General features: G+C 43.1%; 1 protein-coding gene across 1 annotated transcript; it reads right to left on the minus strand.

The window, feature by feature from the left end:
• Positions 1-831: 831 nt before the first annotated feature.
• Positions 832-14,141, minus strand: LOC143332660 (insulin receptor substrate 1-B). The gene is made up of 3 exons (XM_076750357.1): positions 13,422-14,141; positions 8,817-11,969; positions 832-6,039 (listed from the first exon to the last, which is right to left on the minus strand). Exons 1-3 carry the CDS (start codon positions 13,768-13,770, stop codon positions 6,032-6,034), a joined length of 3,510 nt encoding a protein of 1,169 aa, XP_076606472.1. The 5' UTR covers positions 13,771-14,141; the 3' UTR covers positions 832-6,031.
• Positions 14,142-16,459: the final 2,318 nt, after the last annotated feature.

Here is a 16,459-nt window from a genome sequence, read left to right on the forward strand (position 1 = left end):
GTCAGAAAAGAAAAGGCACCAGGGAGGCGAGTGAAGCTTTAGGAAAACAGTGTTCGTTCCCATTTTGATGAATTATATGTATTTTTAATTCAGCCACTGATTGCAATGACTTCATGGGTTAAAGCCAGTGGTGGAGGAACAAGATTTCTTTTCCTAAGCAGATGTAATATACCACACTGTAAAAACACTCCACTACAAGTTCAACTAACATCTTACTTCAGTAAAAGTACAAAAGTATTATCAGGAGAGTCCCAGTCAAACAGAGCTCAGAGTGACACCTTCAGATGTCCTCTTCGACCTCACACTCAGGCCTTTTCACAGCAGGAGTTACTTCAATGATTAATCACTCACCAAACAATCACTGATTCATTTTTTGCAAATTGATCAAAATTGACCGTTTTAGCTCAGTGTTTCTGTACTTTGGGGAATCTTAATTTTACAGTGCATCCTGTTTTAAAAGCTCATATATTTTGTGTGTCAGCTCTTGATTTGTAAAGCAACTACAGCTGTCAGATATTTGGAGTGGCGTGGACTGTGTTCCTCTTTTCACCTGTAGATTGGCAATTTAATTGATAAATTCGCTTGGGAGACAACAGAATACCCCAAAAGTCACATTATTGTTATTCACCTATGAACTTAAATACTACCAAAATACCATCTGTTTCAGCAAAGTAGCCTGGGATTAAACACGTGCCCCCTGTCCACAGGCTTATCCTCAAACTCAGACCGGCGATGGCTTACAGCAGTCTAGACTCGCGCGTCTGCATGTCCTAACACCTCCTCTTCGTCGTCTAGCAGTCAATAAAAGACACACCAGTTTCCTTTTTTTTTTATATCACTTTGCATTTTATCAAAAAAAACAAACAAACAAAAAAACATTGACGTTGTCTACATCACAGACAAGAATCATCAATATTCTGTTTTAAACAATTTTGCTGTGAACAGAATGAACCCCATGCCCATCCCTCCCCTGGAGCAACCTCCTCTATACACAGTATACTTTACATACCTATAGTTCCTGTTAGGTCTTTTTGCATTTTACATCATTATCAAAGTAGTATCAATAGCTTTAAAATACATACAATGCTCTTTCCCTTGTAATTATAATCGCTATCCTGATTGTACATAGAGTATCATTTCCCACAGTTAGAGTCTGATCGCTTTCAACACCTTGTTACAAAATACTCTGAAGAGACGACACCAGTCTCTGCATTTCATTGAACCAAAACACTTCTGATGATTGGTGGATGAGAAGCGTTTTCGTGCGCCCGCTGTGTGTCATGAGAATGGAAACGCTGCAGAGAGCCTCACGCTGTGAAAGCAGTTTTGAATACACAATACGCTGAATGATATTTACCCAAATCCACGGCTTTTATTTATGCCTTCCTCCCGTTTGACGTCAGTAATATCCTGAACCCTTCTCAGACTCTCCGAGGGGCTTTACGACCAACTGTTACGTCTGCTCGAATTTGAGATTATGAGGTGCAGTCAGAGAATCTCAGTAATCCCTAATTAGAAGAGTTACACTGAAGGAATAACAAAGAGATTATATAAGATCACTTCAACAAAAGACTAACACAAGTTAGAAAAGTGGAACTAGTCCATGTGTTTGTATGGATTTGTTATACAAGAGTTTGGCAATAAAGTTCTCAGTATTGAGCACAAACTGTTGGCAGTAGTGGGCTGTGCTCAATCAATATACATTTTCTTCATAGGATTAAAAACAGTGACTGATAAGTGCCTCGCAAATGTCTAAAAACCAGATTTTCTCGATTTAACTTTGTGTCAGTTTGGTGTCAGAGTTCCTCAAGCCTGCACGGCCCAGCTCAGAAATCACCACTCGCACATTAAACTTTGGCACCAGATACAAGTCCGTCGCAAAGGATCACATCTCCGCCTGAACACTACAGAAAGGTGTGGAAGACTTGCTTTTTCCAGGAGCTGCTTTGAATTTCTATCTATGCGTTGAGATAAACTCGAACATGACCCATTAATGAGTGGTAATCACAGCCAGGCACTTGAGTGTCCTTTCAGATGTGAGCTGAGGGCGGCGACAGCCAGAGTGAATATCTGCACCCTTTTACCTCAAAGGATTAAGACACTCAAATTTGTTTTTATGTGTTAACAGCGTGCAAGTGCAGTGAAGCCTTTAATGTCTGCCACAGGGCCAACACTATTTGGTTGGTGAACCAGAGCCCCGTGAAAAATAAAAACTCAATCTAAATGTGGGAAAAGCTACCAGTGTCAAAAATACATCAAGAAAGCCTTCTTTGTTTGTACCCTGTATACACACAGCCAGAGCCCCGACTGACACAGCATGCTCACTGCACGGAGTGAACGGTTTGGAACGCCATATCCAACATGGCCAAACTCTCCATCAGCGGCTCTGGATACAGTACGCAGCCAGTCATAAACTATCAGTCACATACCTTAAGAAAAAAAACCCATTTAAATTTTAACAAACGGATTTTTTGCCCCAGTGGCTGTGGAGTGAAAAAGTGACTTTAAAAAAAAAAAAAAATCAGGTCTATGACTGATTTTGTGCGTCTACTCTTTGCACAGGATCTTAATCCTGCAGTAGACCTTTGAATTGTTATCAGACTTTGTACTTTTAGGCAATTTGTTTGACAGCAGCAGAATGTTACACGTGGAGTAAAAGAGAAAGCACTGAGCAGGAACGTCTCATGTAGTTTAGACCAAGAAGAGAGAAGAAGAGAGAAGAAGAGAGAGTGAGAGAGAAGTAGCACTATTCACACCTTCTGGGAGCTGAATCCACATCCAGACAATGAGCGCACATGTCTGTTAATACTGTTTTAGCTCAGATCAGCCGTCAGCCACCAGTACTGACCGCTCTGAGGGGATGAAGTCACCTCCTTTGGTGTTTGTTTGGGGGTTCAAAATATACTGAAGGTAAATTAGTGCACGTATTTCATTTTTTTTTGTCTAATACTGAGTCAGTGGACGACATATTTTATATACAAGTGAATTCTTCTTGGTGTAAAAAACAAGGAAAGTTAAAATAGTCATTAAAAATATGATTTCACATTAAAAGCCTGTGTAATGTAGAATCCTCATCTACAAGATTTATTAGTTGTTTCTGCAAGCTCTCCTCCACAGTGTCCGCTAACAACCAGCGTCGGACGGGAGACGTCCCGCCTGCAACAGGCCGTCAGCTGGTTGGTAGATGACAAGAGTGAAGACGGGAGGGCCTGGAGTGGAAACGTCCCAGGGTGTGAAACGACTGAGAGAAAGACAAAGAAATGGTCTTTTTTTTTTTTTTACTTTTTTTTTTCTTTTTTTTGTTGCTTTTTTTTGCTTTTTGCTTTGTGTTTTTTTTTGGCCAGACCTCAGCTTGACGAAGCCAAACAAAAGAGCGAGGGAGTGCGTACATTGTGGCTGAAGTGTTAGGCACTGCAAAAAATAAAAATGAGATTTTTTTTTTTTTCTATGTTTCTGATAAACACAGTAAGGCAATTTGATTATGGCTGACTGATAGCAATAGAAGTTTCCGGTCTGTCTTCTGTAAAGATCAACATGTTCACAATTAAGACTCAGGAGAGAAACAACACTTTTTTTTTTTTTTTCCATTTTCACAACCCAGTTCAAGATTACCTGTGTAAAAACAGCTACAATCAAAAATGAGGCACTTTATAAAAGAGTATATAGATATCTAGGCTATATAGTATTAATCATTATATGTATACTGTATGTTTTATATACCATTGTAATGTGTCACTTTATATTAGAATTGTGTTAACTGAAAACAAACTACAGTATGTACTATAGTTTCTGTCGTTCTACTTGTATACTGTAGTATATACTATAGTATAATATACAGTTTTAATAGAAAAGCTCAGTTGCCAAAAAAGCATTACACTTTTCAAAGATTTTGTGCTACACATTAGTTTAAAATGCAGTAATGTTCAATCTTATTGGTTGTGATCAACTTTTTATACTGAGATGGAAAGGAAAGGGCAGTCAGCAAAAAAAAAAAAAAAAAAAAAAAAGTTTATTATCTGGTCTCATTTGAGTCAAATGTGTATGATTTCATATGTGGGATGTAGTTAGGGGCTGTATGAAAATTACTCGGGGGGGCAGAGAGGGAGGAAATGTTTAGGAGTGCAGAGGAGGGTCTCTTTACTGTTTCTCATCCCAAATTGTTTCATCCCCGGTGAGATACATTGTATATTCTTTAAATACAATATTTCAATCACAAAGGTGGCTCTCGTAATTTTTGGAAAGTCCTTAAGCTGTTTTAAAACGTTTTCCTTTCAAAACCGCAGTATTCAGCTTCATTCATTAATAAGCCTCTTGTCAGGTCCCCTAAGCACCCCTCAGTTTACACACATGCAGTCTAATTACTGCCCTTACTGTGTATTTGCATCCAATTTGATTAAGCTGTTTACATGCATAGCAGAAGAGTATCAGGTTCATTTGGCAATTTTTATGCAATGTTGCATTATTAAATAATTTGCTCTATGTGTCATCAATCATCTCCCTAAAATGCGATCATCTTTCATGGGACCTTTCCCTGCTGCGTTTACCTGCAGCATAAATACATCATATGTGAGTCCAATGAAATCTGTCTGTTTATTAGCTGCAGCTGCTGAAGATCTGAAGTGTCTGCATAGATGTAAATATGGTTCGCTGCATTTAGGGACTCAGTTTTGTTTAATTTTGTAAAACACAGTGGGGACAGAATACCTACCATGTGTTAAATACTGCGTAGACAGGCGATCGATTAACTCTCCCTTCAGACACTCTATAGTAAGTAAATCCACCAAATACCCTTAAGTACCACTGGGATGCACTGACTAGATTTTCATACTGGCACCATTCGAGAATCAGCCACCGGACATGACAAGACATGTTTAGTTAATGCATAATCAGAGCTGGGGCTGTATAAACATGAATCCAATGCGAGTGCACATCTGGAGCTTTAGGGATCAAACTTCTCTCTGTGTGGAAAAACACAGAATTACAGAATGACAATTTCGAAAAGGATAAAAAGGGAGCCATTGTTCTCATCCCTCAACTGTGACCTGCAGATCGGCTGCATGTGAAAGTCAAATTGTAATCATACCGTATGCAATCCTATGTTAATGCAGTCTACACTCCTGTGGATTTCACAAAGATTGCATAAGATGTGTGGGATTTTCACACGGCCGTTTACTTCTTGTGTGAGAAACCGACAGAAAACATGAAAATGGTATCTAAATTCAATTTGTGTAGCATAATTTCACTGCCTTTAACCTCAGAGCTGAAGCACATGTCGAAGTCCCTCTGCAGCACAAGAAAAGCAACAAGAAGTATAAAGGCTTTTTTGGGCAACTGTGTCTAATAAATCAAATAGGTTTACAGTGACAGCATGTATGAATGTATGAAGCCTTTGCCAAGCTGCATTTCCTTCTTATTTTGAGTCAAAGTGACACCTGATGATCATTTAACTTATCGGATACGGACAAAGGATGATGTGACCATTCATAAAAACATACACATACGGTGGCGCTGAGCCTGGATTCGCGAGAGTTCAATAGATTGCTCCAATCACAAGCAAATGTGTTTTAAATGAAGATGCACAGATGGACTTTTTCTGCCATTTGTGTGTTTCCCTGAAAGCCTTGTTAATGTCTGACTTTGCCTGCGTGATTGCTGATGTGTGACGGAGCCACCTGAGAGCTCACACACAATCACATATCGAATTGTCATCCTTTATCGACATTAAGTCAAACGATGATCAGAATGTCATTTTTATCCAAAACAGAGGCACAAATTAAACAATTTTCCTTACCCTGTGTGTGTGTTTGTGTGTGTGTGTGAGTGTGTTTGTGTGTGTGTGAGTGTTTGGCACACATTTGGTTGACAGAAAACAGCCACCGGGATGGGGATGAGTTTTCCAGGGTTTTCAGTGTTCAGACTCCAGTGTACAGTTCTGTTGTGGCAACAGATCGGGCCGCCGAGCGTCCCCTCACAGACTGAGCGTGGAGCTGTCACACTGGCGTCACGCTCAGATCCAGGACCAAGACTGAGATCAACAATCTGCAAGAGGGGAATCAAAAGCAGGCAGGAATTTGAATCGTACATTTTCAACACAAAGATTTCTCCCCTGCTCACAATAATTGGTGTTTTTTAAAAGCGTATCATCCATTATCATAGTTGAAATAATAATTCACAGTAAATCTAATTTAAATCTCCACACACAAAATGTTGCAGACAGTGAGGCAGTTTATTCAACAAAGCACACTGCCTTTGTTGAATCTAGAGCTCCTGCAGGCTGCTTGGGCAGATATCACATGACACATGCTATTTTTCTGAAATGACTTTCTGATTGGAGTCTAATGCACGCTGTCGCAGACGTCAGTATTATGTGTCTTGACTTTGCATCAGACCTATAAGTTCCAGGGAATTTGACCCACTTCTTTTTAATGAGCCACCTAAACGACACAAAGAGCTCATTGCTGCATTATAAAGAGAGATTGTAATACTTAATTTAAAAAAAAATAGTGGTGCATCAAGGGAAGATGTGGTCCGCGTGGCTGAGACAGTCTAACCACTTCCTCCATCCACTTTCAGGGTCAAATAACCGCCTGCAACCTCAACACAGCCAGCTGATGACAATCAATTCATTTCTATGTTTTTGTATTTCCTGGCTTGTAATGCAGACAGCCAGTACTGCAGTTTCATAGTGATAATAATAATGAAAAGAAATTCTTCAGTACTAGAACATGGGTGGACTGTGGCGTCGTTCACTAATAACTACTCATAATGCTGCAAGTGGATCAAATAAAGATAATTAACTATCTACAACCATCAGGCTGACTGGAAGGTTTAAGTTACACCACTGAATCAGACTCTGTGTCTCGCTCTTCCACTCTGTTCACGTGAAGACCGCAGATGTGACAATGCTGCGAATAAAACAAGGGCCACAAATAAACACCTTCATCTACTTCTGATATTTTAATAAGGATTGAATTTGAGCGTCTAATTAAAATGTAATTAACGCAGGCGGAGTAATGTGATATGAGCAAGAATTATTTGAGTGTTGATTGGACGTTTGAGAGCCGACCCTGTTTATCTGAGGGTTTATTAACTGCAGTGCAGCCACCATCCCCCCTATATCCAAGCTTCATATATTGACTTCCATTATTAGAGTATGGCAGCAGTTAATGAAAGCAGAATAAACACTGTTTGTAGCCTATAGCAGCGGCACATTCAGTCATTAATCGCAGTGTGAAAAACTACTTGAAAGAGTAATTTACAGAATATTAACAGAGCCTTCTTTTCCTCGCCATGCATGTTAAATGCATAAATAAACTATGCCCAATTGAAATAATTACGCAGTTATTATGATTGCACATGTGCGCGTAGAGATCGAATAGCATTTAGACGAGTCAATCATGCAAATGTTGTCGCCGCTCCGAATAAATAAGGTACACAAGTAGTTTGTTCCATTTAGTTCTCTGATTAATATTGATATATTTACCTGTATATTTACATTGTCACATACTGCCTCCTGCAGCTTTTAATTTCTGACATGTAAAAGGAGCGTGTGTATCTCTGTGTACATCCATCAAAGATGAACTTCAGCCAACAACATTAGCCATTAAGTAATTGTCATCCGTGCAATGTGAGGGAAACCTCAGAGCTGCCATGTGAGATCCTGCAGCCGATACCACACACCCACACATGAACATAAACACCTGGCCCGTATTCTGTCCCCTCTACCTCCATTTATGTGAAATGGCTCATTACCAGCAGACAAATCAATTGGCTTTGCTCTCTGAACACCCACTTGTGATAATAAGAGACTCTACAGACAGCCCACAGCCTGGAAACACGGTGCTGCCCTCCAGCTTGAAGCAAAGGTACACATCAGTAAAGGATGAAAAGGAGAGTGAAAAGGAGTGACTAAGACCCAGACATGAGTCTCGTCTGTGGATTATGCACATCACATAAAAAGATCACATCCAGCTGGACAAATATTACCAGATACAGATTTTGTTTCTCCTTTCACCTACTTTGAAATATTTCTTTCACTTTCACCTGTTAAACATTAATGAGTTAGAGCTATGAAATTACAAAAAGTAAATCAATATTTTCTAAATCCAAAGATGAGAAGGTCTAACTGCTTGTTTTGTCAGACCAACAGTTTGTTAGTTCGGGTATTCAGTTTACTGTCACAGAGGACGAAGAAAAGCGGCAAACGTGTATCTTCAATTTGCTTGTTTTATCCAACCATCCGTCCAAAGACCAACAATATTCATGTTACCATCATTTATGACAGAAAAGCAGCAAATCTTCTCATTTAAGAAGCTAAAACCAGAGAGATATTTGGCTTTTTTGCTTGAAACATGATTGAAAAGATTGATCAATTATGAAATCGTTACCAATTAATGCCTTATGATTAATCATTGCAGCTCCATTGAAAATGAAAGTCCTATTTGGTTGTCAACAAGTTGGAGTTTTCCTCTTAGTAGAATCTTTCAATGATCAGTTTCAGAAATCACATGAGAAACAATTCTGTCATAGCTTTGAAATATTAGCACAAAAAATATTACAATGCAGATTTTCTTTCTTTTCGTTGTGAGGCCAGAACTGTCAGCAATAACCTGATTGTTTAGAAGATGAACAAATGAATGTGTCATGACAGACACTGCAACCACGTGCATATCATAAAGATGACACTGTATCTGAGAATGTCTTTTCTGAACATAGAATGTGCCTCAATGAGATCTCAGATGTTCTCAAACTGTTTTTTACCCACCCATTGTTTAACAGATATTTTAGGATCGGTTTGTAGTTTAAGTAGTGCTTACCTTGACCATCCTTTCTACTGTTCTGGTGTGCTCTCAGTTCTTCTGACTTATAGAAATCAATACTGGCATAAGTGTTGAGGCTGGAGCCGGCACTGCTGCCCATAGCACTTGCTCCGATGTTGTAGGCGGCAGAGGTACGCTCCACTCCAGCTTGAGGACTCTCCTTAATGGCCAAGTCAAGGTCAATATAGTTAAGGCCTTGTTCAGCAGATGAGGTGGAGGCTTGTGGTGGAGGTGTGGCAGATATACTAGCTGCCTGCCTGTTCTCCCACAGTGAGCAATCCAAACCATGCCGATGGCTCGCTGCCTGGCTGCCCTCTGGGAAGAGGGAGGTAGAAGAGGGTGGGTGGCGTGGTAGGGAGGGAGGTGAGTTAAATGTCTCTGAACGGTGGCTCTGCCGTGCCTGCTGGTCACCTCGGACCAATCTGCTGCTCCGCTCAGGCGACTGGAAGGACTTGACTGGGGAAAAGCCCAACCCTGTCTCCTGCTCCATGGTTAAAGGTTGACCAGAGTGGATGGCAGGTCTTGCTGAAATGCTGGAATCTGAACCTTTGTTGTCCGTGAATGGAGTAGGGGTGTCTGATGGCATTGCTGCCATCTTTACTTTTGTTCTGTACCCGGCATTGCCCTCTGCTGCCAGAGGAGAGGATATGCCGTGTTCATGGCGGGCCTTGGGGGCAACAGCTGGTGGGCCCTGTGGGCTGCTGAATGTGGATCTAACAGGAGTCAGGGGCGTTGACGTCTTCCCTAAATCCATGCTGACGTATTCACCAGAGGTGGACAACGGAGCTGAGAAGCTGCGGGGAAGGTTAGCAGGATTATCGTGGCAGAGGAGCGGTTGATTCACAGGCCGGAGGGTTCCATGGATCACAGGTTGTCCATGTTTAGACCGCGTACATCCTCCTCCATCATACTTATTGTCCTCCTTGAACACAATACTGACATACTCACCAACGTTTTGAGACACTGATGGCAACAAATTCTCCTTCACCCTGGGCAAGGTGTTTGCTTTAGTGATGTCTGAAGACACGCTGAGGGGACGACCCCTCCTCTGTTGCTTTGGACTCTTACTGCTTGATCCGCGTTTTTGATGGTGACGCCCTTCTTTGGTGCATGTTCCTGCACTCTTGTACTCTGCTCCTGTTCTTAATAAACTTAACCCTCTCCCTGCTGATATGGACTTGTCTTCCAGGCTTTCGCTGCTGGCTGAGCTGGAGGAGAAGGAAGAGGAAGACATGGAGAGTTGACAGCTTCCTGCAGAACCCACTGTAATTTTGTTTCTTTTGCTGTATCCCACTCCCCCTCCCCTCCCAGCACTATCATGCCCACTGCTGTCCTTTTTTCCTTCCCCTTTGTTCAAGTCCTCCTCAAAGCGAGTATAGAGAGTATGTTGATAAGCTCTTGGGAGGGAGAAGTAGGAATTGAACATTTTTGGTTGCAGTTGGTGCTGCTCGGGGTGGGAAGGTGGTGTGCTGCAGGCAGAGCGGCTACAAACAGGTGAGATGTTCATGTAGTCACTGGCAGCCCGGCTCTCCATGCTGGCCCTACTATCCCACATTCCCAGTCTGTGCAGGTCTGTGGAGCTGCTACTATTGGGAGACATGACCATGTAGCCCTCTGAGCTGGGCTGGTGGATGTGCTGAGGGGGGGACACACTGTTGTTGGGGGTCATGGCCATATACTCATCATCTGCCCCAGGTTTAGTACTGGCGTCAGGCATACCTATCGAGAGAGAGAGTGAAACAGGAGGAGATGTCACTCCAGGCAACATTGACATATAACCACTATCCACTGCTGCTCCTGCATCCACTTCTCCTCTGCTTTTGTCAGCCCTCTTCCTATTTTCCCCAACAGCATCATGCTGCCCAGCCCCAACTGCCAGAGCTCCTGAGCCATGGTGTAAATCAGCTCTCTCTCGGTTAGCACTCTGTGACATGATGGCATATTCTTCATCATCTTCATCATCCTCATCTTTTCTATGAGGGGCCAGTCGTTCATGGGCAGCCAAAGGCAGGGAGGCCCTCTTACTTAGTAGTCTGCGTTCTGCCTCAGATTCCCTGCTGGATGCGCGCCGCAGAATCCGTCTGCCTTTTGAGCGATGATGGGAACCAAGGAGACCTTCTCGCTGTCCCATCACTATATAGCTGGAGGAGCCCTCTCCATGTACATGATGTCCAGACAGACTGGGTACGAGCAGAGAGTGTTCCCCAGGACTGGAGCCATATTCATCTGAGGAGCCATAGTCGCTCGGTGAACCTGAAACAGAAACTCTCTGAGAAACACGAGGGTAGGAGCAGATTGTCATGCCCCCCACTGCCGCCCCCACTAGGCCACACTCTGAGCCATGACCAGAACTGGAGGACAGACTCGGTGCAGGAGAGGGAGCGGGGTTAGGCGTGTAACGTGCAAGGCTGAGGGTAATCTTAGCAGGAGTTGGGGCCCTGGTGGGCTTTGGCCTCAGTGTCGGCGTAGTTGAGCAGGAACCATTAAGACTTGGGCTGGAGCTGGCCCATGTCCCTTTGGCACTTGCTCCGCCCTCCTCTGACCTGGCCCCGATGCTGGCAGTTCGCGCCCTCGGGAATCCGTGACGTGACGTAGGTGAAGTGCTCGTGCTGCTGCCTCCGGTTCCAGGAGTCTCTGTGCGGGCTCGTCTGGAGAAGCCCACCTGGCTTGGTGGCAGATTTGGATGATGACGACGGCTTGGGACACTGATGGGGTTTGAAGCAGTACCACCTCCACACGATGTTCCCACAGACTGAGATTTACTGCGCTGACGGAACTCCTCACTTAAGGCCTTCATGGCCTCCAGTAGGGTCTCGTGCATGTTCTGAGCCACCACAGAGTCGTCCACCTGCATCCAGAACTCTCCAGGACCAGTGATCGCTGAGCGGCCCACCTCAATGAAGAAGAAATTCTCTGAATGGCCACACCTGCGAACATTCATCAGCTGCAACACCACAGCTGCCACATCAGAGTTGAGTTTGACAAAGTTGACTGTCTTGTCAGTTAGGCACAGCCGGTAGATGCCCACCAAGTTCCTGGCATGTCCAAGACCTTTAGGCCAAACCTTGACCTGCCACACTTCCTTGAAGGTTGGAACAGGAGACGGAGAGCTACACTCTCCGCTGCTGCCATAGTCTTCAGGAGTTTTACCTAGGAAGACAATAAAGAGTAAATAAATAAAGACAATTAAGTCACTGAATGAATAAACACATCATACACACATTACTTAAAAACTCCAGATTTACATAAAACACATAACATGTTGACACACTGATCAAAGCCAAAATGACAAAGCAGTGTATGTGACACTAATAAGTCATATTTTGTTTCTCTGTCATTACTAAATTGATACATGCAGAATTTCTACAGTGTCTGCCAAGCAGCTGTGCTGCAGCTAATTCATCACCATCAAGCTACAGCTATATAATTAATTAAGTCTTCTGAGGTTTAGAATACATCTACTGAAAAGCAACATGCTCAACTGTGAAATAATGCATCATAGTTCAGTTCATTGCCAATCACATGACAAATTACTGAATTATATTTTTTTTCTTGCCACAGGGTCACTGTTATCTTCACTGAACAACTGATAAGTGCTTTGATCCCATCCTCAAGAACAATATTTAATCTATTAGACATGATTATGTGGGAATCACTGTAACATTAATGTGCTCCAATCTTTTCTTCAATCTCTTCTGAACAGGCAAACAATAAAAAGACATTAAGACCAGTGTTTTACTGTGACTGTCCCTGAGACAAAATCTCAACAAAATGGGGGTCTGTACTCTAATGAGACTCTTTAGGCTTCCACAACATGACAACATTAAAGCTGGGCAAGCCCATCAGTCGGAACTACCTGAAACGCAAAGGACAACAGGGTGGGTGGGTGGTAGTGTTCAGCTCCAGCATAAGGATAACAACGTAAACACGAGGATAACCAACAGAAACGCATTTTCCAGTGAGAGCGCACTGACGATGCCATCTCCTCCCTACCAGCAGCACCGTGCAACAGAAATGTAGGTTAGGCGAACGGCAGTCAGAGCTGTGCAGAAAAACAAAAACACAGGCTCCAGCGGAGTGCACCGCGATAGGCTACTACTATATGATGCATCCGTTGGATGGTTGCTATATGCCCACTGCGCCATGCAAAAATACACCGTCGTATGAAATGCGCTGCGTTTCAGTGAGAAAAGGCGGTCATCTGATCATTATTACACACAATTCAATGCATCAAATTACATTTTGCAGACAGAAAATGATCCGCAGGTTATAACTGTATGAAACCAAGGCTGATTGAGATTGTGCAGCACAAACACAGCACATGCCGCCCATAGCGTGTTAGTCTACCCCGTTCAGTCGGATCCACCTGCCTCTCGGTTAAAAACACACCGTCCAAACGGCATCACTTGGACTGATTTATTCCCATTACACGGGTGAACCGGACCTGCGGCGCCAATAATCCAACAAACCGAACCACTGATATGCAATGAACAATCGGGAATGGCCGAGCCAAATAGTGTATGGAGAACAAACAGCCTACGGCAGGATAGGCCTGGTGCAGGAGCAGACAGCAGAAATCACATCACACTTCTCATATCTTACAGTTGCACTGAAGGTCCAGCATTGCTTGGTACCACTCATTCTGGATCTCCTCGCTGTCTGCAGCGATGGCAAAGCTCTCGCTGCGGGTATAAAGGACTATCATGTGCTTGTTCTTGGAATCTGCCCGCTTGTTGATGTTGAAGCAAGTCTCCAGGTTCAGGACTTTTTTGGGCACAGGTGATTTACTGCGGAATTTCTTCTCATTCTCATAATACTCAAGTCGAGCAGGACCATGCTCCGAGGCCGCCCTCAGCACGAAGAATCGCCGGTGCATTGATTTATGCTTGCGGAGATAGCCGCTTTTCTGTACATCTTCATAGTTCTGCGGCTCGGCTGCTTGGTTCTCCATGGCCGAGGCACGGGGTTAGATATTACAAGCCAATAATCTCAGGGAAAAAATCGAAGTCCATGTGTACTCCTCATCAATCCACTGCCACTACATCCCTCGTCCTCCCGGTGTCCACAGTGAAGTGTCCAGCATGTGTGCGAAGGCTCAGGATGGGAAAATCAGCCAAAGCATGTTTTGGATCTGGTCTCATCCTGTGAATCCAGCAGCTGCAGGAGGATCCGCGCACCGAGCGTGCACAGCGTGCACCGCCGCTCGTCCCGCAGCCCTGCCCAGTCCTGCCCGATCAGGTCCGACCACAGTGCAGTTCAGCTGCTTGAGGACGTCTCCTCCACCTGTCTGAGGTTGCCCACAGTCAGTCTATACCCAGTACTGTCAAGGGAGGCGGAATGAAGACGCAACTTCCGGTAAAGATTTTCAACATTAACGCCCTTCCGAATGGAGTATGGCTCACGAGCATCTGCTTATCCATGCCTGCAGTTTTTCAGTACCCATCCTGGTCAGCGACAGGACAAACACAGGTATGCCGTTTTGCCAGTTCCCTCTGCACCATCAGCAGTTTAAGGAGTCTTGGGTTTGTCCGATGTCTCCTGAAGTCCAGAAGAATCAAAACTACCTCTTCGAGAAGTGAAGGAGCAGCACTCCCCAATGAGTTTCTCAGTCTGCCGCAGTGAGTTCGGGTGAGTAAAGGTAAAATGATTTATGAGAAGAATGCTACAGTCGACTCTTTTTTCTGTTTCTAGCACTGTGTACTTGTTAACTGCAGCTTCATAAAGTCATGATTCAGTAAGTCGTCCGGGTATTCTAATATGCTTTAATTGTGAAAGCCGACCCGCAAAGTTTCCGGTCGCTCCCTTATTGTCTCTGGCTGACTTGACGCAGCTTCTGCTAGACTGGCACTTCGAACTCGGTGCCAGTCAAATGCCGGTGGGTTGGGGGGGGTGGGGGGTTCAGGACTGATGAGGTGCACAGAGGAACACGGTGTTCAGCCGAGGACGACTTCGTTTGTCATCATGTGGACGATCAGACAGTTTCTGTTGGGTAATTCGGCGTTTATTCAAAGGATTTTTACCCCACTGACTGGAGGACAAAATAGAGCTGCAGAACATGCTGTTTGAGAGGTCAAGGCTTACGCAGCTATAGGCTGAACATGTTTTTGGGATAGTGCTGCTGAATGTCATGCAGCCATTAAGTACATTTGTGCAGATTTTACAGAGAAAAACGCACAGTTCAGTTGCCTGTGCAGGAGACACAATGGAGATATCTCCCTATAGAGACACTGTCACAGAGATTTAGGACTGTAATAGATTGTAAAAGATTCGGTGATAATAACATGCAGTGTAGACGTAATCCAATCAAATCTGTAATAATAAACACAAGTCAGATAAACTCACCACTGCACTATATCCAGGACATATTGAGTTAATTCCTCTATTGACATTTAATGGGCTTACCTGAACGGTTTGGAACAGCAAAGACCCTAAAAGGTCCAGGATGGCCAAACTAGGATTCCACATGGCACACAATACAGCTTTTAAATGCAGACTGAAGCCCTTTTTATGGTAATTTATATTATGCCCCATACATGCAGACAGAATATTCACTAAATGATGCCACATGCCAAAGCATTGGTATGGTATTGATGATTTATACCATCAAATTGTCCTCACAGCAACCCCTGCAAAAGGCAGAGGTAAAAACTGCTTTAAAAAAGCTGACATTGTCCTCAGAGTGCTGACATGATCTGTTCTTATTTTGATTTGGATAATAACATTTTGATCATTTCACATTTAATCATATGATTTTGTTGTCTGGCACAGTAGCGATCACCAGGAAGGTTTCTGGTAGAATTCAAATATTCTTTTAAGAAGATTTACTGGCCTAAAGCAACAAATATGTCCTGTTACTGAAGGAAAATTGGAATGATGTCTCTGGATTTCTTCAAAAATTTTGACAAATACCTTAACTGTGATCCAAAATTCTGTTTGATGGAGTTACTGTAAGATGCACAGTGCAACTACAATGCAACCTCAGCTTCATCGAGATCAGTCCACTCAGTGAACATTATGAATCAGATTTCTCATCATTTGCAGTGCTCAGGATGAAGCTGCAACAAAAACACTTGTCGGGGGTTGTTTACAACATGCAGCATGTATTGCACAGAAGTTGCATTATGTAAAGCCATCCTTACGTTTCCATCGGATTGTTCCACTGCAGAATAAAACACACCAGCTCAAGTACGTAAAGACGGGCCCAAAGCTTGTTAGCGTTACTGTAACTTGGTTGGGGATTTATGGTGAAATGTTGAGGTAAGACTTCCTGTGAGTTTCTGTCTCCTCTTCATGATTCAGTGGAGTTTTAATGTTGTAGATACTTTAGGTGTGTCACCCCTTATGGCCTTTGTAATTCCCTGCCCATTTACAACACTGCTTAAAACTTAAAAATATCAAGACTTTATCTAACCTGTGATTTTTTGCTCCACTTGTTTGAAATCCTAATTTAATGTGCTGTCAGGGCACCATGTGGGATATAAGTTAACATATATAGACTGAGGAGCAGGCAATAAGACAAATACATAACAACACAATCTTCACTAAAACCATAATTTATTTACAGAAACACATTGAGATCACTTTTCAAAATGAACAATACAGTCCATTCAGTTTTGATGGGATCTATCTATTTGGCAAAT

Source organism: Chaetodon auriga, chromosome 15 (genome assembly GCF_051107435.1).
Source record: "Chaetodon auriga isolate fChaAug3 chromosome 15, fChaAug3.hap1, whole genome shotgun sequence".
In the NCBI taxonomy this organism is placed as follows: domain Eukaryota; kingdom Metazoa; phylum Chordata; class Actinopteri; order Chaetodontiformes; family Chaetodontidae; genus Chaetodon; species Chaetodon auriga.

What these genes read in the sequence shown, in the direction of transcription:
- LOC143332660 (XM_076750357.1), bottom strand. Translation starts at nt 13,770, where the DNA reads ATGGAGAACCAAGCAGCCGAGCCGCAGAACTATGAAGATGTACAGAAA. An exon ending in GCTGGACCTTCAGTGCAACT is followed by an intron (nt 11,970 to 13,421) that starts GTAAGATATGAG and finishes TTGTCTTCCTAG; the next exon opens with GTAAAACTCCTGAAGACTAT.